This window comes from Hemitrygon akajei, chromosome 20 (genome assembly GCF_048418815.1).
Source record: "Hemitrygon akajei chromosome 20, sHemAka1.3, whole genome shotgun sequence".
Taxonomy (NCBI): Eukaryota; Metazoa; Chordata; class Chondrichthyes; order Myliobatiformes; family Dasyatidae; genus Hemitrygon; species Hemitrygon akajei.
The window spans coordinates 9454220-9477997 of NC_133143.1; the positions used below are offsets into that span (position 1 = coordinate 9454220).

At 43.3% G+C, this 23778-nt stretch overlaps 1 protein-coding gene across 1 annotated transcript; it reads left to right on the forward strand.

Annotated features, from left to right (window-relative positions):
* The first annotated feature begins 9077 nt into the window (after positions 1 to 9077).
* nrn1a (neuritin 1a) lies at positions 9078 to 21221 on the forward strand. The gene is made up of 3 exons (XM_073073027.1): positions 9078 to 9520; positions 11899 to 12043; positions 15733 to 21221. Exons 1-3 carry the CDS (start codon positions 9466 to 9468, stop codon positions 15956 to 15958), a joined length of 426 nt encoding a protein of 141 aa, XP_072929128.1. The 5' UTR covers positions 9078 to 9465; the 3' UTR covers positions 15959 to 21221.
* The last annotated feature ends 2557 nt before the right edge of the window (positions 21222 to 23778 follow it).

Consider the following 23778-nt stretch of genomic DNA (forward strand, 5'->3'; position numbering starts at 1 on the left):
CTATCCAGGACATTAGACATAGGAGCAGAATTAGACTCATCAAGTCTACTCCGCTAATTTCATCATGGTTGATCCTTTTCCCTGTCAGCCCCAATCTCCTGCCTTTTCCCTATATCCCTTCATGCCCTGACCAATCAAGAATCTATCAGCCTCTGTCTTAAATATATCCAATGACTTCACCTTCACAGCCTCCTGTGGCAATGAATTCCACAGATTCACCACTTTCTGGCTAAATCATTTCAGTTCTAAATGGATGTCCCTATTTTCTGAGACTGTGTCCTCTGGTCTTAGACCCTCCCGCCATAGAAAACATCCTCCCCACATCCACTCTATCAAGGCTTTTCACTATTCGATAGGTTTCAATGAGGTCACCCCTCATTCTTCTGAATCCAGTGAGCACAGGCCCAGAGCCATCAAATGCTCCTTATATGGCAAGCCATTTAAATCTGGAATCATTTCAGTAACCTCATTTGAAACTTCTCCAATATCAGCACATACTTTCTTAGATAAGGGAGCCAAAACTGCTCACAATACACCATGTGAGGCCTCACCAGTGCTTTATAAAGCCTCAATATTACATCCTTGCTTTGATATTCCAGAGCTCTCAAAATGAATTGTAATATTGTATTTGCTTTCCTCACCACTGACTCAACTGGCAAATTAACCTTTTGGGAATCCTGCACAAGGAGCTGTTCTTTCTCTCCAGTTAGAAAATAGTCTAAGCTATTATTTCGTCTACCAAAGTGCATGACCGTACATTTTCTGACATTGTATTCCATCTGCCTAATCTGTCTAAGTCCTTCTCTAGCCTCTCTACTTCCTCATCACTACCTGCCCCTCTACTTCCTCATCACTACCTGCCCCTCTACTCATCTTCATATCGTCCACAAACTTGGCCATAAAGCCATCAATTCTATCATCCAAGTCATTGATATATAACGTAAAAAGAAGTCATCCCAACACAGACCCCTATGGAACACCAATTAGTCACTGTTAGCCAATCAGAAAAGGCTCCCTTTATTCCCATTCCTTGCCTCCTGCCAATCAGGTAATGCTCTATCCATGCTAGAATCTTTCCTGTAATACCATCAAGGAGGAAATACAGGAGCCTGAAGATGCACACTCAACCTTTTAGGAACAATTTCTTTCCCTCCTCCATCAGATTTGTGAATGGTTCAGAAACCCATGAGCACTATCTCACTATTCCCCTTTTACACTCTTTATTTATTTTAATATAACTCAGTGATTTTTTTATGTCTTGCACTGTACTGATGTCACAAAACAGCAGTTTTCATGACAAAATTTCAGCAGATACAAGTTTGCCCTGTCCAATCTTTCCTCTTAGGACATTCCAGGTATTCATCTCATAAATCTTTACTCAACTGCTTTAACATTGTTTCTTAAATAAAGAGACCATGACTGTACACAGCAATGCATATGTGGTTCCATTAATGCCCGATGCTGTACAACTGAAGCATTATCTCTCCACTTCTCTATTCAATTCCCTATCACTAAATGAGAAAATTCTGTTTACCCTCCGACCAGGCTGCCACACCTTTACCCATGAATCATGCACTTGGACACCGAGATCCCTCTGTATCTTAGAGTTCCGTATTCACTCAGCACTCACCTAAGATGGTTCTTTATCTTTTTCTTCTAGGATGGAGAAGTTTACATGTTCTCACATAATACTCTATCTGTTAGACATCTGCCGGAGGCTGAGGGGAGATCTGATAGAGGTTAATCAGATTACGAGAGGCACAGATAGAGTGGACAGAGAGTACCTGTTTCCGAGGGGTGAAGTGTCTAATACCAGAGGGCATGCATTGAAGGTGAGAGGGGATGTGAAGGGTAATTTTATTTTTACTCAGTGAGTGGTGGATGTCTGGAATGCACCGCCTGGTACAGTGGTAGAGGCAAATACATGAGAGGCCTTTCAGAGACATTTAGATAGGCACATGAATGTTAAGAAGATGGAGACATATGGACTTGGCGTAGGTAGGAGGGATTATTAGTGATTGCATTTTTTTGATTTGCTTTTTAGCTGGTTTGGCACAACATTGAGGGCCGAATGGCCTGTTCCTGTGCTGTACTCTTCCATGCTCTATGTTCTATTGCCTTAACCTATCTATCTCTCAACATAGCATCTTGATTCCTTCACAACTTGCTGTTCTATCTATCTCTGTGTCATCAGCTGGTTTAACAAGCACACCTTCAGTTTCTTCATTCAACTCACTAATCTAACTTGTAAAAAGCTGAATTCCCACAACTCATTAAATTTAGCTAACCATAAAATGACCTGTTTATGCCAACTCTCTGTCTACTGTTGGACAGCCAAACTTCCATCCACATCAACATACTACCTCTGACACCATGAGCTTCTATTTTCTGCAAACAATAAATTGGTCACACATGAGTATCCTTTCACAAAACCACAACAACTTTACCTGATGACTATGGGTTTGTCGAAATACCCTGCAAGGACATAAATAGTTTCTAACATTTTCCCCAGTGACTGATGTTAAGCCAACAGGCCTGTAGCTTTCTACATCAGGACCAAGGAACATATCAGCCCACGGCTCCAAGTCTACGCCCAGTATCGATGCGGTTTTGACATCAACAATTCCTTTCTTTCCACAGATGCTGTCTGACTCACTGAGTTCATCAGGCAGATTGTTTGTTATTCAGCTCCAGTTCCCTTATAATTATTGCCTGAATTCTCTCATTCAACAGTCTGCACACTAAAAAATGGGCTAAAATTAGTTTTAAGCCACAAACTGCCCTTTGAACAGATTAAGGGGAAGAGATGTTTCTGAGTTATATTCAGGAAACTCGCTAAACTGAAGAAGGGAAATAGCATTTACTCATTTAATTTTTATTTTATTCAGAAATACAGTGTGGAACAGGTCCTACCGGTCCTTCGAGCTGTATCACCCAGCAACCCATCGATTTACTCCTAGCCTATTCACAGGACAATTTACAATCTCTCTAACCGGTATGTCTTTGGACTGTGGAGAAAACCGAAGTACCCAGAGGAAACCCACGTGCACGTGCAAAGGAGTGTACAAGCTTAGAGAGGGTGCAGGAATTGATAATAGTGTCATATAACCACCATGATACCATTACGCTTTGTTGGATTCAGTTGTGAGAAATTATCCAGGCTAAGCGGGTAAGTATAACTGGAGAAAAATCTGGCAAACAGAGATCATGTTATCAGAAAGTTTATATAGCTTAGCAAAAGGACATAGATGACTGCATGATGAAAACAGCCAATTGAAAATAAAACAATTTCAATTGAATGAGAACAGATCTGGTCAAGAGAAAATGGAATCAAAATTAGTAGTCAAAACTGTAAATTAACAAGCCTGAAGTGATGTTTCTGTTCAGTCTAGGCACATTACCAGGGGGAGAAGGGCTTACTCATGTCAGCTCAATGAATGTATTCAAAACCAGCAAGAGAAGTTGAAAAGCACCAGAACTGAATTATGAGCACTGGAAACAGTCAAGACAAGGATGGTCAGAGATGACAACTTTCTAATTTCAACAGCAAAGAGAAAAGCCTGGGTGTGCTGTGCATGATGAGGCTAGGGGAAAGCAAAGGCACGAGGATGGAATCAGTGTAGGTTACCTGTTTAAGTTTATATTAACAAGTAAAGTACAGAAACCAGTGTATAATGTAGCAGCCATAGGAATTAACAGATGTTATTACCTGTTCAATAGTGACCCTTTAAAGGACTGGTTTGTAAGCACAAAATATCTGGAAAATTGCAAAGTGCTAATTACAGTTCAATTTGCCCTGAATCATGAGGTTCTGTAAGTTTTCCAGCTGTGCTCAATTAAATGAAGAAAATACGTTTGTGATGATTGTGCCCAATGTAAACTAATCCCAAAGTAACCTATCTACTTTATCATCAATACTGACAGTACCCCTTCAGTCGCTGCGGAGTAATCCTCATGATTTTACTTATCCCACATATAAACTCGCTGTTGAGGAACTTGTAGAGCTTGTGCTACAAAAAAACGAGTGATTGCTTCCAAATTTCCACCCTTACATAGCTGGCAGGATAACAGCCTCAATGTAAGTTGTGTTTTCTTTGATATCTGGTTGAGCAACTAAATCTTGTTTTGTTCAAAACTGGGGAACTCTGGGCTGACCTTGATAAAAGGCCAGAACTGAACTGCTCTAGGGAGAAATCAGAGCTAACCCAAGAAAGTGAGCTGCCATCAAACTGCTCATGAGATGGAATATGAGATTTATGCCCAATTCTCACCTCATCGGAGCAGATTTGTGGAAGACTACAATGACCAATTATCTTCCCCACACTCCTCCTGCCAGCTGTCCCACCCCGCTTTGCTACCTTTAAAAGTAAGTTACCACTGTTTTGGTCAATTGAGTGGAGCTAGGTCATCAAATTTAACCTTAATTAATCTTCAAAATTAAAATGCAGTGATTAAACAGATCTGTCGTATATAATGAAAGTGTAACAATGCATTGTTTAATAATGGTTAGGCCAACAAAGGGCTGGTTCCTATACTGTACTGTTCCATTAAATACAATAAAGAGGTTATTTTGCTGTGTAAATAAGAACATCTATCATTTTCTTTGAAAAATGTAGGGGCGCACTATTATTGTGATTATTGAAATCTTCTCCCCTACCAATGTCTCTGAAAGAACTGGCAATTCACAATCTCAGCATCCTATTCAACACCACTGTTGTGCATTTCCACCACTAATCCAACGGCTTTTTCTTAACACCTTCCACTCTGTAAAATTAAACCCTGCTCTGCATATCTCCTTTGATCCTTCCTCCTCTCACCTTAAATGTATCTCCTATAGTATTTGACATTTCTACCTTAAGAAAAAGTCTCTGACTATCTACTTTATCTATGCCTCTCATCATTTTATAAAATTCAGCTTCTGGCACTCCAGAGAAAACAACTTATATTGTCCAAACTCTCCTTATAACTCATACCTTTCAATCTAGGTAAACCTCTTCTGTGCCCTTTCTAAGGTCTCCAGAACCTTTCTGTAAGGGGGCAATCAGAATCATACATAATAGTCCAATTGTAGCCTAACCCAAGTTTTATATAGCTGTAACATTGCTTCTTTACTCTTATACTCAATGCAAGGACCCCATGTGCCTCCTTTACCACCCATTCTATCTGTGTGGTCACTTGCAAGGAGCCTTGGACTTGAGCTCCAAGGTCCCTCTGCACATCAACGCTTTTAAGGATCCTTCCATTAACTTTATACATTCACTTTAATCTTGTCCTACCTTTCCTTAAACTCAGACCTTCTAATCCAGGAAGCATCCTGGTAAACATTCTCTGTATCTTTTTGAAGGCCTTCATGTACTTCCTGTAAGGGACTGACCAGACTTACAGACAAGTGTGCTCAAACCAAAGTTTTACATTCTGCTCACTAGTGAGTCTGTAATATTAAAGGCAAATAACAGCCGGAATTTCCAGTGTCTCTGCATATCCACGTGGAAGTGACCTTGGGTGAGCAGCCAAAGGTACTGATGGACGCCAAGCACAAGATAGTGTCCATTGCATTCTACCCTAAAAATTGCATGGACACAAGGTAGAACGCAATGCGGAATATGAATGGCTAGAGATTGGTTCTGCGTTTGCACGGGTAAAGACAGCGAAATAAGAGCTGGAGCCTGGGAACAAATGAACCTGAGAAATCGTAACAAAGTTTTTGCATGAATCGGGGAATGATTGACTCATCATATGAATCACAGATTCGGTGTGAATCCAGATATGATAGTGACAGATTGTGACTGAGCACACATGATGAGTAAAGCGGCAAAAGACCGACAGCCTGAAAAGAGTGTGTGACGAAGCCGCGGGGCTCAGAGAATGGCTGTTCCCGATGGGAATGACAGTGCGTGTGAGCGGTGAGAATGGCTGTTCACGATGGGAATGAGAGTGCGTGTGAGCGGTGAGAATGGCTGTTCACGATGGGAACGAGAGTGCGTGTGAGCGGTGAGAATGGCTGTTCCCGATGGGAACGAGAGTGCGTGTGAGCGGTGAGAATGGCTGTTCCCGATGGGAATGAGAGTGCGTGTGAGCGGTGAGAATGGCTGTTCACGATGGGAATGAGAGTGCGTGTGAGCGGTGAGAATGGCTGTTCACGATGGGAACGAGAGTGCGTGTGAGCGGTGAGAATGGCTGTTCACGATGGGAACGAGAGTGCGTGTGAGCGGTGAGAATGGCTGTTCACGATGGGAACGAGAGTGCGTGTGAGCGGTGAGAATGGCTGTTCACGATGGGAACGAGAGTGCGTGTGAGCGGTGAGAATGGCTGTTCACGATGGGAATGAGAGTGCGTGTGAGCGGTGAGAATGGCTGTTCACGATGGGAACGAGAGTGCGTGTGAGCGGTGAGAATGGCTGTTCACGATGGGAACGAGAGTGCGTGTGAGCGGTGAGAATGGCTGTTCCCGATGGGAATGAGAGTGCGTGTGAGCGGTGAGAATGGCTGTTCACGATGGGAACGAGAGTGCGTGTGAGCGGTGAGAATGGCTGTTCACGATGGGAACGAGAGTGCGTGTGAGCGGTGAGAATGGCTGTTCACGATGGGAACGAGAGTGCGTGTGAGCGGTGAGAATGGCTGTTCACGATGGGAATGAGAGTGCGTGTGAGCGGTGAGAATGGCTGTTCCCGATGGGAATGAGAGTGCGTGTGAGCGGTGAGAATGGCTGTTCACGATGGGAATGAGAGTGCGTGTGAGCGGTGAGAATGGCTGTTCACGATGGGAATGAGAGTGCGTGTGAGCGGTGAGAATGGCTGTTCACGATGGGAATGAGAGTGCGTGTGAACAGTGAGAGGTGGGTGACCGGACCGTGACTGAACGTGAGTGTGTCTGGAACTGAGAGAGGATGAGCGTGGTCGGGAAGATGGGGTTTGAGAGTGATTGCGTACCAGTGAAGCAGGAGCAGTGAGCGAGAGGGGATTAATCAGAGACAGTACAGTAACTGAATAACGAAATCACCGCCCCACCCTCACAATCTAACCTTCCCCTTCCCCATTCATTCTCACGCCATCTTCCACGTGCGAGATCTCCGCAGTGAAGTGAGGGGTTCGTTTTTGTGCATCACGCTCAAACGCCGCAATCAAATCCAAAACTTTGCATATTCCTTAGCCGGTCAATTAACTTTCAGTGACGGGTGGCGATCTCCAGTGAGTACGTCAAATTTAACACTAACAAGATGCAGATGCTGGAAAGTTTTGGAGGATCTCAGCAGGCCAGACAGCATCTATGGAAATGAATGCAGTCGACGTTTCGGCCCAAGAATCTTCATCAAGACGGATGAAGGGGCTCGGCTCGAAACATCGACTGTACTCTTTTCCATTAATGCTGCCTGGCCTGCTGAGATCCTCCAACATTTTGTGCATATTTAACACTGATCTCTATCAAACAGAACAGTGATCATCTTTCCCAGGTACTATCTAAAATATATACAAATTTATGCTAATCATGTTTGGATAAGCCCTTATAGTAAAATATGTAGCGGGATTATTGGCTTCGATTATTGGCAAGCAAGGTCACAATTTATCCCAATTTATTGCTAAGCGCATTCTTAATGTTTATCTCAGAGTTTTACTCAATTTTTCTCATCAAACAGATTTGCGTGGGTCGCAAATAATTGAACAAGCTCCAAACTTCAGAAAGTTACGAAAAACATTTCAACCTTCTAATATGATCCGGATCATAAATGACTTAGATTATACTTCTCGGATAGTTTGAATTGAGATCCATGATCCGACGGTATTGTGTTCCACGCTGATGCAAATTTTGCAGGGATTATTCAGGTCGGGGCGATAGTTGGAACAAGGGTGACCACAGTAGCTTCTGTGTTCTATATATTGTCCCTATATAATGTTCTATACATTTTATCCTGACGCACCCAGGTCAACAATTACCCTGTGTTTTGGGGCTACTCTACGAATGTTCATTGACAGCAAATTATAAATTTAATAATATAGTTTCAAAGTCTCACAAAACGGATTCTGTTGTTGAAAAGCATCCTGGTTTTGAGAATGAGTTGTAGGGGTGAGGATAGAGCCGTAACCCCGCCGTCGGGGCGTTGTGCCTCTCGGAAGTCAAGGGGAACCGGCGGCAGGGCTGAGTGCAGGGACGGGCAGTCCTTGAATGAGACATATCCCGTCCGCTCTGTGCGACCTGCAGAGGTCGAGTGGACGGCCTCCCCTCTCTGATTAATTCCATCCTCCCCTCTGTTCGTGGAGAGAATCCGATTGACGTCAGGTCGGAGAGAGACTCCACTTTGAGCACACAACACATACTGGCGTCATCCATTCTCCAGCAATACCACCGAGAAATGAATAATTCAGCAAGGCTTCAAATCAGTAGACCTCAGCGCACATTCACCGAGCATCTATCGAGAGTTCCGTTTGCTTTTGGCAGGGGCCCAGCCTGTGACTGTGCTAACTAACACAGTCCTATCGCGATCCAGCACAGGGTGACAGCGCCAAGGATTGGGGCGGATGGGTTGGTTTCCGTTTAATCCACCAGAACAGAACTATCCCGCCCGCGCGCACACAGTGAAAGTACAGTCTACAAGCCATTTTCCACCTTTTTGTATGTGAATTAATTCCAGATCCTCCTGGATTTATGGCGCCCAAAAGAAGCCAAGCGCAGTGGACTCTCCTTGTTGCTTAGATTGAGGGGCGTCCGGTTTCTGGAGAAATTCAAAAACCCCACACCCTACCCCGTGTGTTAGGAAAGCAGAGCGGCAAAGCGCGGACGTAGTCTCGAATTTCCCCCACCCCCCCTCTCTCTCTCTCTCTCTCACACACACACACAAGGGCGAGTCTTTGAGCAGACCAGAGTTCAAGTTGTGCGTCATGGGGAGATGGGGGTTGTAAATGTACTTTAGTGACCGGTTTAGGAAGAAAAATGGCAAATCTTCACTCAGGAACACACCATAGACAGTCGCTCGCCCATTAACTACTGACTCGCTCTCCCAGCCGTGGCAGGGAATGAAGCCAATGCCACAAGCACGCACCCCTCTCTTTCACCAAGTGCCTGCAATGATCTTCAGCCCATTGAGTAGCAGGTTCAACTGCACGGGGTGAAGATCCCTACTGGCCCCTCTGCTGAGAGCGCGAGGGCGGGCGCTGACAGTTTGCATTCTGTTCATTAGCGCGGAAATCTGAATCTCGCACTGGCTCTGATGCCTATAAATGGCGCGTCTTTTCTCTACCCTGCTAGGATTCAGTAATTGTAACCATACGTCAGGACTGTGCGTGGCCTGCGAGGCTGTTCGAACATCCCTCCCCCTCCTCAGACGCCACGTTCAGCCTCTTCACTCCAGCTCTGTGCTGCCATTACTGCGGGCACCAACTTGTTGGCACTCTGCAATGTCCGGCTTTTGCTCACATATTCACAGATAACCATTTGAAAGCTTCCAGTCTCCAATGGTTTTACTAAACGTAGGATGGGACTTACGTTAAACGGAGTGTACCTTGTGCTTATTCTTGGCGTACAGCTCGGTGAGTGTTTCATTCATATCCCTGCACCAGTCGCCCTTCAGTCTGTTGCCGCTGTGAGATGACCAGGTATACTTCCACGGCCGGCCCGGCGCGGAGATACAACGGGCGGGTAGATGTTTCTAGCTTCGAATGAAACTATGTCGTTCGAAATCTGGGGAAATGTTTTAATGTTTAACCCCACTCCTCTTCCCCAGCTCGGTAACGAATCTGATCCGGCGCCCTGCTTTTATCCGTTATACTTTGCTATTTCCAAAAGGCGATTAAAATGTTGTCGATAACGCGATCTTATTTCCGATTCTGAGAAGCCGACATTGAACTCTGGCTGGGCCGTACTTCTGGGTCTGGTAAACCTTGCATGATAGGCTGGTGTAGATTTGGCGATAAGAATGAGTCGAAAAAAATGGAAATTGCTAAAAAAAAACCGAGAATCTCTGCGGTTCCGAAACCCTGGAGGGTTTGCTGTACGAAATTTCGACTGTTGGCTTCTAACTTCCGCCGAACCTCGCCTCTCAGAATAAGGAGGCACAATCCCCGTCTCCGAACCTTAGGTATACCCACCTCTGAGTGATATCCGTTATTAGAGACACACAAATCCTTTGTCCGTATAGTTCAAAATAGCAAGGATTTAATAAATCATCGACTTGGACTTCCAATAACCAAATATTAAAATGCAATCAAATTAACTACCGGTTCAGCATAATGATTCAGATAACAGAGAGAGGGATACTGCAGGCATGTGTACATGAAAAATTCATTAATGAGACAACGATTGGCTTTTTCACATAATTCCGGAATGGTCTCAGGAACTATATTCACGTTTTTTAAAATGAGCTTTGGCATTGGGTTAATAGAATAATTCGAGTAAAGCACAAGAATAACCAGAGTTGAACATGTGCTGAAAATTAGGGGAGGATGTTTTTGAGAGGAGATTGAGATTACATTTAATGGCGGAGAACCGGAAATTTAAATTAACGAATTAAGTGCCGTGAGTTTAGAAGAATATCTTCCATTTGTAAATATTACAGTGATAAAAACGTTTTGTTTCACTTCGTTAGAGCACTCGGGTTCCAGAAGCAGGCTGCAGGCGCTCAGGTGTGTTTCCTTCGCGCTTCTGAGGAAGGGGGTGATAATTATCGCCCCGTGATAAGCTCTGTGTTCATACATTATTCATTCAAATATAATCTTAATTATTTTTAATGTATGAAAGCATATAACCAGCCTAAGGCTTTCAGTAAATTATGTATGAGAGCCGGTTACTGATAAATTTATTACCAAAAAGGTTAATTTTCGTTAATATTGCCTATTGCTTTAGTCATTGTTTGTGTTTTATTATTTACCCACACTTGAACATGATTTTATTGGTGTTAAAATCGTTTAAATACAATCAAAGGTCCAGGTAGGGATTAGTGATACCTGTCAAAAGTCTGAGATCGAGAGTGCCCTTGCTGTTTGGGGAAAAGATTACGGGCAGGTGAAAAGATCCATCCTTGTCGTGTATCTCCGGCCGCCGTCAGCTCCTGCGACATTCAGGATCTCAGTTCAACTAAGCTGGATGTTAGCCGCACCATATGGCCCTGGTTTACTGTGTTCGGCTCCCTTCTGTCAGTATGGCGCACTTGCTCAGTGGAACCATGGAGTGATCAATTAGCCCAAACTATTCTAATTCCGACCATTTAGGACGAGATTGATAGGGATCTAAAATAACATGCCCACGGTTCCGCAGGCAAATCCCGGCGTCCTCCCGTAAAACTAAACTGTACCTTAAAATAAAAATCAGTTGAGCATGGTCTGCAGTGCAAGAAAGGACTAATAACCTGAAGCGAGCAATTTGAAAAAACAAGTCAGCGTGAATTAGCTAAAATAAGCTCTCCCACAGAACGTCGGCTAGTTCAAGGACCCCAACAACTTCCACAGCTTGTAAGAAATTTGGCTAGGAAACACCCTTTCAGATGTATGCATGTGTTTAGGTGGTGGGGCCGATGACTGGTGCTACCAAGGAGATGCGGAGCCATGTTCACCCAGTGGAATTGCCCATGTTGGAAATACGCATTTAATAAATCCAGGAGAGAAAAAGGAGTATTCCTAAAGCCGCAGCCCTCGCTTTTTAAAACTACCGCAGGTGGTCACACGAGGGATAATTTAAAAAATAAATCCCAGGGGGTGAGCTTTCCTCAAGAGATTAGAGGCGCTCTTGGCAATGACCATCAGCCCTTTCAATGGAGGAAAGAGGACACCGAAGGTTTTCAAAGTCTGTTGTATAAAGTATGTGACATTTCGGCATGAAGATGGAGGCAGCAATTGTTCATTTGGTCGATGTGTGTGTGGAAGAACGCAGGCTTGACTTACTCTCACTAACATCATCGCCGTTTTCCTCGCAGCCTATCTGTTCCGTAGTGTGCGAGCAGCGGGGAAGTGCGATGCAGTTTTTAAAGGGTTTTCCGACTGTCTGTTGAAACTCGGAGACAACGTGGCCAGTTACCAGCAGGGCTCGGATGACAAGCAGAACGTTAAAACCATCTGCTCGTAAGTATAGAACCGCGGCACACTCGCACTCACACCCAAACGCGTGTGTGCTCACTCTTGTTCATTGTTAACCTCGCCCACGTGTCTCTAACACCCACCCACACATTCTCAAGCACCCACTCTCAACATCTGTACAGGTTGGTGCCTGCAACGAATATTTTTGACACCCCAACGTGCACACTAGATCAGCACAGCGCGGTATTTATAAACGGCTCTGTTCCAATACTTCCATCACCATTCCACAGAAAGCTTAGAATTTAATCTTTCGAGTCCCGTTCGGGACGGCCTCTGCGCTTCACATCCAAAGAAGGAGTTTGAAGTTAGTCAGTGGTGCACTGTGGTAAAGGTGGCCGCCGGTTTGTCCACGGCAAGTTGTGTGATAATAGTCAACTACTATGTTTCATGTGAATCTGAATGAGGACGTTGCGGGGGTACTGTTGTAACTCCCAGTGTTGTTCCTGGAAATAGTGCTGTCGATATTTTTGACCCACGTGAGAGTCTACGCAGGGCTCATTTTAATACCTCATCCCAAAAGTGTTGCTTCCCACAATGTGGCATTCACTCCGTAATGTACTGAGGTGTTAGTATCAATTGCATGTATAAGTATTTGAAGTAGAACTTGAACCCATAACCCTAGATCTGTGCAACACACACAAAATGCTGGTGGATCTATAATGGACAATATACAATTCTCCTCAGCCAACCACGTCGCTTTAAATGTAGCTCCAATACGGCTAGACCGTCAGAAATTCCGGTTTAGTTCATTTCTGATGCCTCCCACATTACACAGAAATATTCCATCGTTTCTTTTAATCGATATTATTATCCATTCTGTGTTTGTGTTGATTCTTGTATGCAAGTCACATGCATGCAAATACGCCTCTGTACCTGGTGTGTAGTATAGGCTTTAACATATCACATATAGCCTCTGTGTAGGCGTTAACATACCACATATAGCCTCTGTGTAGGCGTTAACATACCACATATAGCCTCTGTGTAGGCGTTAACATACCACATATAGCCTCTGTGTAGGCTTTAACATACCACATATAGCCTCTGTGTAGGCTTTAACATATCACATATAGCCTCTGTGTAGGCTTTAACATACCACATATAGCCTCTGTGTAGGCGTTAACATACCACATATAGCCTCTGTGTAGGCTTTAACATATCACATATAGCCTCTGTGTAGGCTTTAACATACCACATATAGCCTCTGTGTAGGCGTTAACATACCACATATAGCCTCTGTGTAGGCTTTAACATACCACATATAGCCTCTGTGTAGGCTTTAACATATCACATATAGCCTCTGTGTAGGCTTTAACATACCACATATAGCCTCTGTGTAGGCGTTAACATACCACATATAGCCTCTGTGTAGGCTTTAACATATCACATATAGCCTCTGTGTAGGCTTTAACATACCACATATAGCCTCGGTGTAGGCTTTAACATATCACATATAGCCTCTGTGTAGGCGTTAACATACCACATATAGCCTCTGTGTAGGCTTTAACATACCACATATAGCCTCTGTGTAGGCTTTAACATACCACATATAGCCTCTGTGTAGGCTTTAACATATCACATATAGCCTCTGTGTAGGCTTTAACATACCACATATAGCCTCTGTGTAGGCGTTAACATACCACATATAGCCTCTGTGTAGGCTTTAACATATCACATATAGCCTCTGTGTAGGCTTTAACATACCACATATAGCCTCGGTGTAGGCTTTAACATATCACATATAGCCTCTGTGTAGGCGTTAACATACCACATATAGCCTCTGTGTAGGCTTTAACATACCACATATAGCCTTTGTGTAGGCGTTAACATACCACATTTAGCCTCTGTGTAGGCTTTAACATACCACATATAGCCTCTGTGTAGGCGTTAACATACCACATATAGCCTCTGTGTAGGCTTTAACATATCACATATAGCCTTTGTGTAGGCGTTAACATACCACATATAGCCTCTGTGTAGGCGTTAACATACCACATATAGCCTCTGTGTAGGCGTTAACATACCACATATAGCCTCTGTGTAGGCGTTAACATACCACATATAGCCTTTGTGTAGGCGTTAACATACCACATATAGCCTCTGTGTAGGCGTTAACATACCACATATAGCCTCTGTGTAGGCTTTAACATATCACATATAGCCTCTGTGTAGGCTTGAACATACCACATATAGCCTCTGTGTAGGCTTTAACATACCACATATAGCCTTTGTGTAGGCGTTAACATACCACATATAGCCTCTGTGTAGGCGTTAACATATCACATGACACGTAAATATTAAGTGAAACGAAAGGCTGCGTAAGGCTTATTTGAAAACGCCGCCTTCTCTGTTTAATCTCTTACAAAATTGCAGACGTAGTCTCTCTTACTGATTGATTCGTTCCTATCGTGTTCCATGATAAATTAACTGCCACCAGCAACCTGTTATGGTTAAAATGCAAACTCTTTTGCTCATTTCGAATGCTTATAGATTACTGTAATTAATATACGGACTAGGCGTACGAGAAGATATTGTTATAATGCATTGTAGTTGGATTAATTATAAGCCTTCCGATAGGAGCGAAGCGACACAAGACTGCTACAAAAAGGCTAAAATAAAACTGCGCTCGGCTTCGCCCCTGTTCGTCCCTGCGTAAGAACGGCCTGGGGAAAGGTATAGATCAGGCGCGTACATCACCCTGCCCACTGCAGTCCCTGCCACAAAATCCCAATAACTCTGCAACACTCTTCAAATGGATTTTTAAATTCGATATCCTGATCCTCATTTGCTTTCCTGATTTATAATTCTCTGAGAGGGAGGGGATAAGAGAGAGTGGGAGAGAGGGAGGGAGAGAGGGAGGGAGGGAGGGAGAGAGAGAGAGAGAGAGAGAGAGAGAGAGAGAGAGAGAGAGAGAGAGAGTGAGAGAGAGAGAGAGAGAGAGAGAGGAGAGAGAGAGAGAGAGGAGAGAAGAGAGAGAGAGAGAGAGAGAGAGAGGAGATCAGAAATAATTCGGTTATCCTCAGGGACAATTACCAGAAATGTGAGAGAAACATTACCGGCGCTGGCGCTTCAACGTCTCATTATTTATTCGAAATGCACAGACCAGTGCGGCGTGTAACTGAGTGCAATCGTCCTAGCCGATGCCACATGGGTGTTCCTACTATTGTGTATTTTAAAATATCTCGTTTATTTTAAATGTATAAAGAAATAATTGCAGTAAGAAATCGAATCTGTTAATGATAGATGCATGTAACACTTGATGAATTTGTGTGTGTGTGTGAGCGCGCGTTTGTGTTAGATTTTTTCCCAAAGATAGATCATTTTATATATTAAACAGCTCCAAAGCACCAGACAGCCGCACTCTGTTAGAGAGAAAGCGGCATCGTGGGACGCAAGCAGCCACTGCGCTGTATCGCTTTAAGACAATACACAATCGAGAATATTTATCCGATTCAATAGCCCCTCCTAGGACAAGTAACATATGTAAGCTAACTCACACTAATGTTTCACTGGTAACGAAAGCAATTTGGAATTGAAACTGGAAGAACTAAGGAACAAATTATTGGGGTGCTTGATCTCGTTCTGCGAGCTATAGAATTGTTTCTTTTATTGTTTTGGTTCCCGAGATGTTTCCGTTGTCTGTGTGTTTTATTTGTGAATTCATTCCACCACTCTAGATACTGGAACGATTTCCATGCGTGTGCGACAACCGCCCTCGCAGACTGTCAAGATGGAGCGACGGATGTTTGGGAGAAACTCAAAGAAGATTCCAAAAACTTGGATTTCGAAGGCAGTTTGTTTGATCTATGTGAAAGGAATAAGTCCGCAAACACAATAATTCCCCAGTGTTTTACCTTGGTCATTTTAACATTGTCCGCCTTACTGACCTGGATTACACTCTAGGAAGACAGACAGGCGTTAAAACATACACACACACTCACGCATAGTGTGGATTTGCAATCATTTCAGAACCACTGGACTTTCAAAAGATAATTGCAAGGACTGGAAATATCTCCTTTTTTGATTTACACAAAGGCGGCTTCGTGTTATTTGCCAAAACGTTACCGAGAAGCGATCGGCGGGAAAACTCGCAGTTATCATCTGAATAGTAAAAGATGCAGACCAGAACCCAAAAGTTCGGATCAAACTCAGGAACGGCCTCGGGCCATCGCTATAGATCGTGGGTCATTCGCAGGAGGAGAGAGCGAGGACGAGAGAAGGAAAGAGTAAAGCAAAAACCAGTTCACTCTTTTATGCGATTAATCTACCAATTCGTTCTGTTTTAGTGTGCCACCGCCCCGCGCGAATTCAAGTCTACAGCTTCAACCAGTGCACAGTTCTTATATTATTCGCAACACAGCTATGGTGATCACGTCCAGGGAATCTCCGAATGATGGGCACGGTTCAAATGGCATTCCCTCTTCGGAGATTTGTTTCGTATTGTAAAGATATATTGCCATCTTCATCAGCTTTTTTTTAATTTCTTTATTTTAAATAGATATCTATAAATAATAAATATATATGCTGACTTATTTTTGGATGTCGCGTAGCAGAATAGATCTCAAAAGGTCTTCAATGTATGTCAAACGAAACGATATGAGAATCGATCATTATTTTAGAGTTCAACAAAAAATATTCGTAATATTCATAAACGGGCAAAAAATAACTAGAGCTACATATCCATAACTAAATAAAATGTATGAGTTTGTGTGTTTGAAATGGCAGTGTCGCTTGTTGTTGAGCGAGTATTAGAGGGAACAATATTAATCAGTTTAATATATTAATATCCTAAAAGAATATGGTTATACTGTTGTCGTAAGATTTGTATTAAAATTATGACTCAAAATATCCATTTCCCAGCCTCTGTTGCTCATGCTTTTAGTAGCAGATGGATTGTTCAATAATTAATAAGACAGGATATTCAGGCAGCAGTGAGTTTGTAATCGATAGGAGTCGGCGTAATGTCTCCCGTTATCTGGTGATTTTAGTTTAATGGAAGGGAGAGTGAGACAGAGGTAGGAGTGGAGAGAAGAGGGAGACAGTAGGGACCGAATAGACAGTGAGTATCTGATAACGAGTTTAGATTTTGATATGGAAGGAGAAAGGGCAGCGGCTGATCCATTGAAGATATTCTCGATAACGGAGGCACGACGCGTGAATGTATCCCGCGTGCTTTGAATACAATACCAAATAGGGAAGATTTCTCCGCTGCAACTGCATCTCCACCAGTTCCCTGAGCATTAGTCGGGGCGGTAACCTGGCGTGCTTTCTTTCCCTCCAGCCCTCTACAGTCTCTCATCAGCCCGCCTTCAGATAGACTCCAATTCTTTCTCCAGAACTGGTTTAGAAAGGATATGATATTTTGGGTCTATGTTCAATTTTCAGAATTATTCGTCGTCTTGCTAAGGATTAATCCGGGAGTGTATCGAAGTGATTCTCGAGCCAAAACGCGAACAAGGCTTCCAACGGTCAGGTTCCAAAACCCGGTGAAGATTGGTTGGTGCAGATGGGGAAAAGCCCGTCCAAATTATTCTGCAAAAAGGATTTTACAATATTCGGATAAATATATTAACCCAAATCAATAATTTGAATTAACATATTTATCAGAGTATTTTAAATCCACTAAAACCAGGAACTAAGCAGGATTTATAACATTCTATGTTTCGAATGCACTGAGACATGATTTAAAAATTAGATTAACCAAGTCCAATGTGATGTGAATTACTTATTGCCGTTTCCATAAGATTTCCCCCAAACGTTTCAGGAAATTCCCCTGTCTGAAGAAACGACATTAGCAGTCCGGGCAAAACACGAAATTATTTAGATATAGGTCTGAATTGATCTCCTTGGAAACAATTTGTTTTTGTAATTAAATCCTACCATAGCAAAGGAAAATGTGCTTAAATAGAGATGAAATATCAAATCATGGTTTTTATGATGCAGAGGTATAAATTCTGCTAAACGACCCTGTAACCCATTGCACAGAGATGCTGCCTTGGCGCTTATGGTCTAAGACGATCTCATGCAAGATCAACAATCTTAACAGGTGTATTTATCAGCTGAGCAGATCCCGCGCATAACATATATTTGACGGTGGGATCTGATGGGGCTGTTAACTCATCGATCAGCTGCTTTTAAGATTACGAGTCTATCAAAGTAAGTTGGAATGAGCGGGGAGCTGTTTTGAATTATGGAACTGGAAATTCGGGTTCAAGTGCAGGATTTTGACTTTGCAAATTGTCTTTTGCATCTTGCGGTCCCGGTGAGTGCCAGACGTCCGACACGTTTTTTTAATCCGTCAACAGTCTCCAGAGGGTCTGATCTGAATGAACGCTGCCCCGGGGGGAGTGCATGCGGCCAGGCAGTGAGTGCGAACCCCTCCCATGCACAGATCACATTCACACAGTCCCGCCGCAAAAAGAGGAAGGGCGAGAACCCGCCCCCAAGCGCAAAAAGCTATTTTAGTGAGCTTCATTGCAGGGAGGGGGCGGTGGGAGGGGAATTTTCCAATGTAGACTTGTAATCGTGAAACCAGCTGATCAATGGCTGCATGTCTCCAGCTAAAGTAGGAAGAGTAAAGCACACACTTAAACAACCTTACTTTTTATGCAGTACACGTTACATCGGATCAAAGCTCTAGTCGAAGCAGAATCAGTTAACGAGTGCCAATTTTTAGAAAATATTAATGAAGAGAGAGCATAGTGGAAAGCGAGGAGGAGTGAGTTTCTGTTGCTAGCAATGCAACTAAGGCGCGGGTATTCATGGGGATCAGAAAATGATTTAATAATGAATGTTTCATGCTTAGTTCTGCAGGAGACTGCGTTACCTAGGCGACGGCGGCGGGGCGAAGGTTGATAGACAACTTCAGGTGCGTGCAGTTGAGAAGAAACAGAAATGGGAGGGATTCAGAAAAAGAGATACAAATTAAAACTGATCCCCGCAAGAGATAAATTCATAAATCATCGCTGTTAAACGTGAATTAGTCTGAGTTTTAATCCAACAAAAGGATTTTTTTTTTTGTTTTCTGTAATCGTATCCGCAAAAAAAAAACGACGTGCAGAGAGGCCTCTCTTGTGATTTTATCTGCGGCGGATCTGTGCAATATGAGATGAACTATTTATGGAATTGTCCTGCAGGGAGGTGGAGAAGCCGCCAAGCCCTGAATGTGACTGCTTGTGCCTTGAGTTCTGGAGCTGGATGGGAGGGAGCAACTCTGTGAGATCACAACTAAAACAGCCACAGTGTGAAAGTGTGGTCTTTCCTCAGTCACGCCGAGTCAGCTGGTACTTAATTAACACCCCGCCTGCCGTATGGTTTCAGGCCGAGTACGTCTCGGCTGTAGCAGAGTCGGAGTGCCAAATTTCACGTCAAAAAACGTAGTTTCAGAAATGAAAATAAAATTCTCGTGAAGTGAGAACTCGATTTACAACAAATACAGTATTTCAGAAGTTTAGGAAAATGTAATAAGGGTGTTTTGCCAAAAGGTCAACAGTATAACCACATTCTTGGCAACGGTCTGAGACTCTAAAACAAAACAGTATAGTACTATTGAAACTTAAATTAGACCATCAACTATGGTCTAAATAGAAATATGCTATAAATAGAAGAAAACGTTTGTACGAATGGTTTGGAAAAAAAAACTTGAACATAACACAAGTTACCGATGGAAAAGTGTGAGAAATTATCTGAGAATCTGACAGCAGTTCTGCCTTTCCTGCAGAGCACAAATAGACCAACAGTCCTTCCCCAAATGGTATGCACTCTCTGCTATTTCATCCAAACATTAACGAGGTTAACCCCAACTTGCGCTTTAAACTACTTAGAATTATTTTCATCCTAGTTTTGCACATTCAGACCGAGCTCAGTGGCTGGACGGACTCAAACGCCTCAGCGACGTGGTGGGCCGCGATGCCGAAGGTTTATACCCACTCCTGTTGTTAAACATTCGATACCCCTGCAAAGGAAGCGGCTTACCGCCTGAACGGTATTGGTATAATTCTACACATTCGTTTAGTGTTTAGATTGTTTTTAGCAACCTCATACACCCGCGCGTGTATACCTATAAATGTTACATTGAATAAACATATCAAATATTAGGTCTGCATAAAAAGCCCAGCTTTAACAAAGAGCCGCAAAACGAGAGCACTGTTTACACCCAAAAACGGCACAAATAACGAGTAGGTTGGTTATCGAAATAGATTGCAGATTCCATTGCTATATCCAATAAAACCGTCTTCAAAAATAGTTACCTCAAGTAAAAGCAAAATATACGTCGCAACAGATGTAGTTTTGAGATTAACGATTTACCTGCTTCTCCGCGCTTTTCTGTTTGGGGGTTTTATATAGAATTCTTTTTTTTTGTAATATTAGTTCTTGTGCGAACAAATCCAAGTGTGCTACGTGTTTAAAGATTGGGATAGTTGCTTGCAACCATTTAAGTGGAGTTGATGCCTTTATACCCGTCCTAATGTAATCCTTGTGCCCATAATCATAAGAATGTGCAAAAGTGTCGTGATGTAATAATGCCTGATGTCTTTAAAATAACCTCGATTTGTTTCGTTGGATATGTTCATTTCAACGTTGTAATGAAATCTGACAACGTTTACCTTGACTTTTATTAAGCTCTGTATGCGATGAACCGGGGTGGGTGGGGGGTTCTTGTGAGGGCAGTGGTGGATCTTTGGCGAAGCTCGTTAGTTCATCGTTTTCTACAGATGATTCTCAAAGGATCCAACGAAGGAAGATTGCAAGGAAGCGAACGCTCAGTGGTTTCGCCTCACGAAAACGGCGACGTTGAGGGGACAATGGGCAAATTCTGTACCCGGATTCCTTGCAACACCTTCCAACGACACTCCCTCGCTAGCCATGAATCCGACGAAGAACTCACATGCATGCTCCTCCTCGTTTGCAGATTCATCCAGTGTTGTTATGTAGGCATGCATTATTCATTCAGACCCGGGCGATATGCTATTGACTGTTAAATGGGACGATTATGTTTCTGTACCTTTATATTTTCTGTTCATTTCAGGGGCGAGTTGGGGAAAAATCATATCTCTTAGAAATATTATATTTATGTGGTAAAGGCTGGTGTTTTGTTTTAGGTTTTAACTGTGTTATATTCTTTCTTCCGTCTAGAGATATAAATAAATTTCATTTAGTTTTTATACATGTTAGCTGTTGTCTTTTATTTATAGGCTATGAAATGCACCTACAGCGTTCTTCTCAGTTGTTTCATAAAACTGATCTTTGTGGTATCACTGATATAAAACAGGCCTTTATAACGAGGGGCGATTTATGTAGAAAACAGACACATTCCTCCCTCTCCTTCATTCTTGTGATGCCGTGGAGTGGTGTGTTCAGATGTCATGTAAAGCACAGACACTTGTATCCACGGCGCACCGCTGTCTGCCTGACAACCGTCCTAATTGTCTCCATGGATGCTGAAGCAGGGAGAATTCACCCTGCATTCCTTTCCACCGCCGCATTCTCGCTCTCTCCACCATCGCTGTCTCCAGTCCACTTAGGCACTGAGGGTCTTGTCCACAGTGGTTAGATTTCGGCGCTGACGGGAGTGCCACTCCCTTGGACATTTTACGTTCCAGTCCAAACAGCATCGGAAGGTAGACGTGAGATTGGAGTTCACCCCTCCGGACAGCTCCAACACTTTTCAAATTTTGGGTGGGACGCACATATAATACAGATTTCATAGTGAAGCAGAGACCCTTACTGCAGGAACACAAAAATGTCTCACTACTAACGGTTTAAATTAGTTTTTAGCCTATTTCACTAAACAGTAGCCTAGTTTAAATTGAACAGCGTTGCTGCAGCCTGTGAATAATCTGTCAGGTGACGGGGCTCCTAAACCCAATGTAAGAACGGGGTGCAATGCTGAAAACCCCAGCTCTATTATTTCCCAACGCCGATGACAAGATAAGGCACGATCTTTACCAGTGCACACGGGAGGAGATAATGCGCCTTTCTCCTCATTAAACCACGGACGTCCAATCCCACCCCCCCCCCCCACCCCCCCAACATGACCGCACATAAATCGGCGAAATGATATTGATTTATCCCATCTGGTCAACGCAGGCCTTAATCCCAGAACAGTGTGAATCTGTATTCTGATCATTTGGCACGCCCGAAACGCAACGATCATTAACATCTCAATTAAAATATCTATTATGTTTTTTTTTAAACTGCCATAATATTAGAGTAAAGTCTCGGGCATGGTTTGAGATATTAGAGCGCGGTTAAATATTTTCCTTAATTCAAAATATTTCTGCATTTCTGCTGTAACTGGCAGCCGGAGTGCACTATTCAGTTTCTGCGGGAAATGTTCGGCTTCATTTCGAAATGCACAACCATTGTCAGTCTGAAGATGTTTCAGTACTGTACGTTTGGTCAGAAGAGCGAAGCAGTTTCCAAGAGTCAGTCTATACACCCAAAGAGATGGACCTGCCGCAGAACGCTCGGTGTTGGTAGAGCCAGCTGCAAGATGGGGGGTGTAATATCAGGACCAGTTGTTGGCCTTTGGAACATTGCGTGAAGCTGGTCTTTTTTGACAAATGGAAACGCATTTGACACTAGGTGGTGGAGGCCAGATTATTAGACATATTTAATCAGAACATTACAACATTATAAAGTTTTTGACGAGAACAGGCCATTCAGCCCAATAAAGCTTGCCAAATCCTATTCACATTGTGTAATGAAATAACTGTCAAGAACATAGAAACATAAAAAACCTACAGCACAATACAGGCCCTTCAGCCCACAAAGCTGTGCCTAACGTGTCCTTACCTTGGAACTACCTAGGCTTACCCATAGCCCTCTATATTTCTAAGCTCCATGTATCCATCCAGGAGTCTCTTAAAAGACCCTATCGTATCCGCCTCCACCACCGTTGCGGCAGCCCATTACACGTACACAATACTCTCTGCGTAAAAAACATACCCCTGACATCTCCTCTGTGCCTATTTCCAAGCACCTTAAAACTGTGCCCTCTCGTGCTAGTCATTTCAGCCCTGGGAAAAAGCCTCTGACTATCCACACAATCAGTACCTCTCATCATCTTATACACCTCTACCAGGTCACCTCTCCTCCTCTGTCACTCCAAGGAGAAAAGACGGAGTTCACTCAACCTATTCTCATAAGGTATGCTCCCCAATCCAGTCAACATCCTTGTAAATCTCCTCTGCACCCTTTCTATAGTTTACACATCCTTCCTGTAGTGAGGCGACCAGAACTGAGCACAGTACTCCAAGTGGGGTCTGACCAGGGTCCTATATAGCTGCAACATTACCTCTCAGCTCTTAAACTCAATCCCACAGTTGATGAAGGCCAATGCACCGTATGCCTTCTTAACCACAGAGTCAACCTGCGCAGCAGCTTTGAGTATCCTATGGACTCAGACCCCAAGATCCCTCTGATCCGCCACACTGCCAAGAGTCTTACCATTAATACTATATTCTGCCATCATATTTGACCTACCAAAATGAACAACCTCACACTTATCTGGGTTGAACTCCATCTGCCACTTCTCAGCCCAGTTTTGCATCCTATCAATGTCCCACTGTAACCTCTGACAGCCCTCCACACTATCCACAACACCCCCAACCTTTGTGTCATCAGCAAATTTACTAGCCCATCCCTCCAATTTCTCATCCAGGTCATTTATAAAAATCACAAAGAGTCCATGAGGCACGCCATTGGCCGCTGGCCTCCAT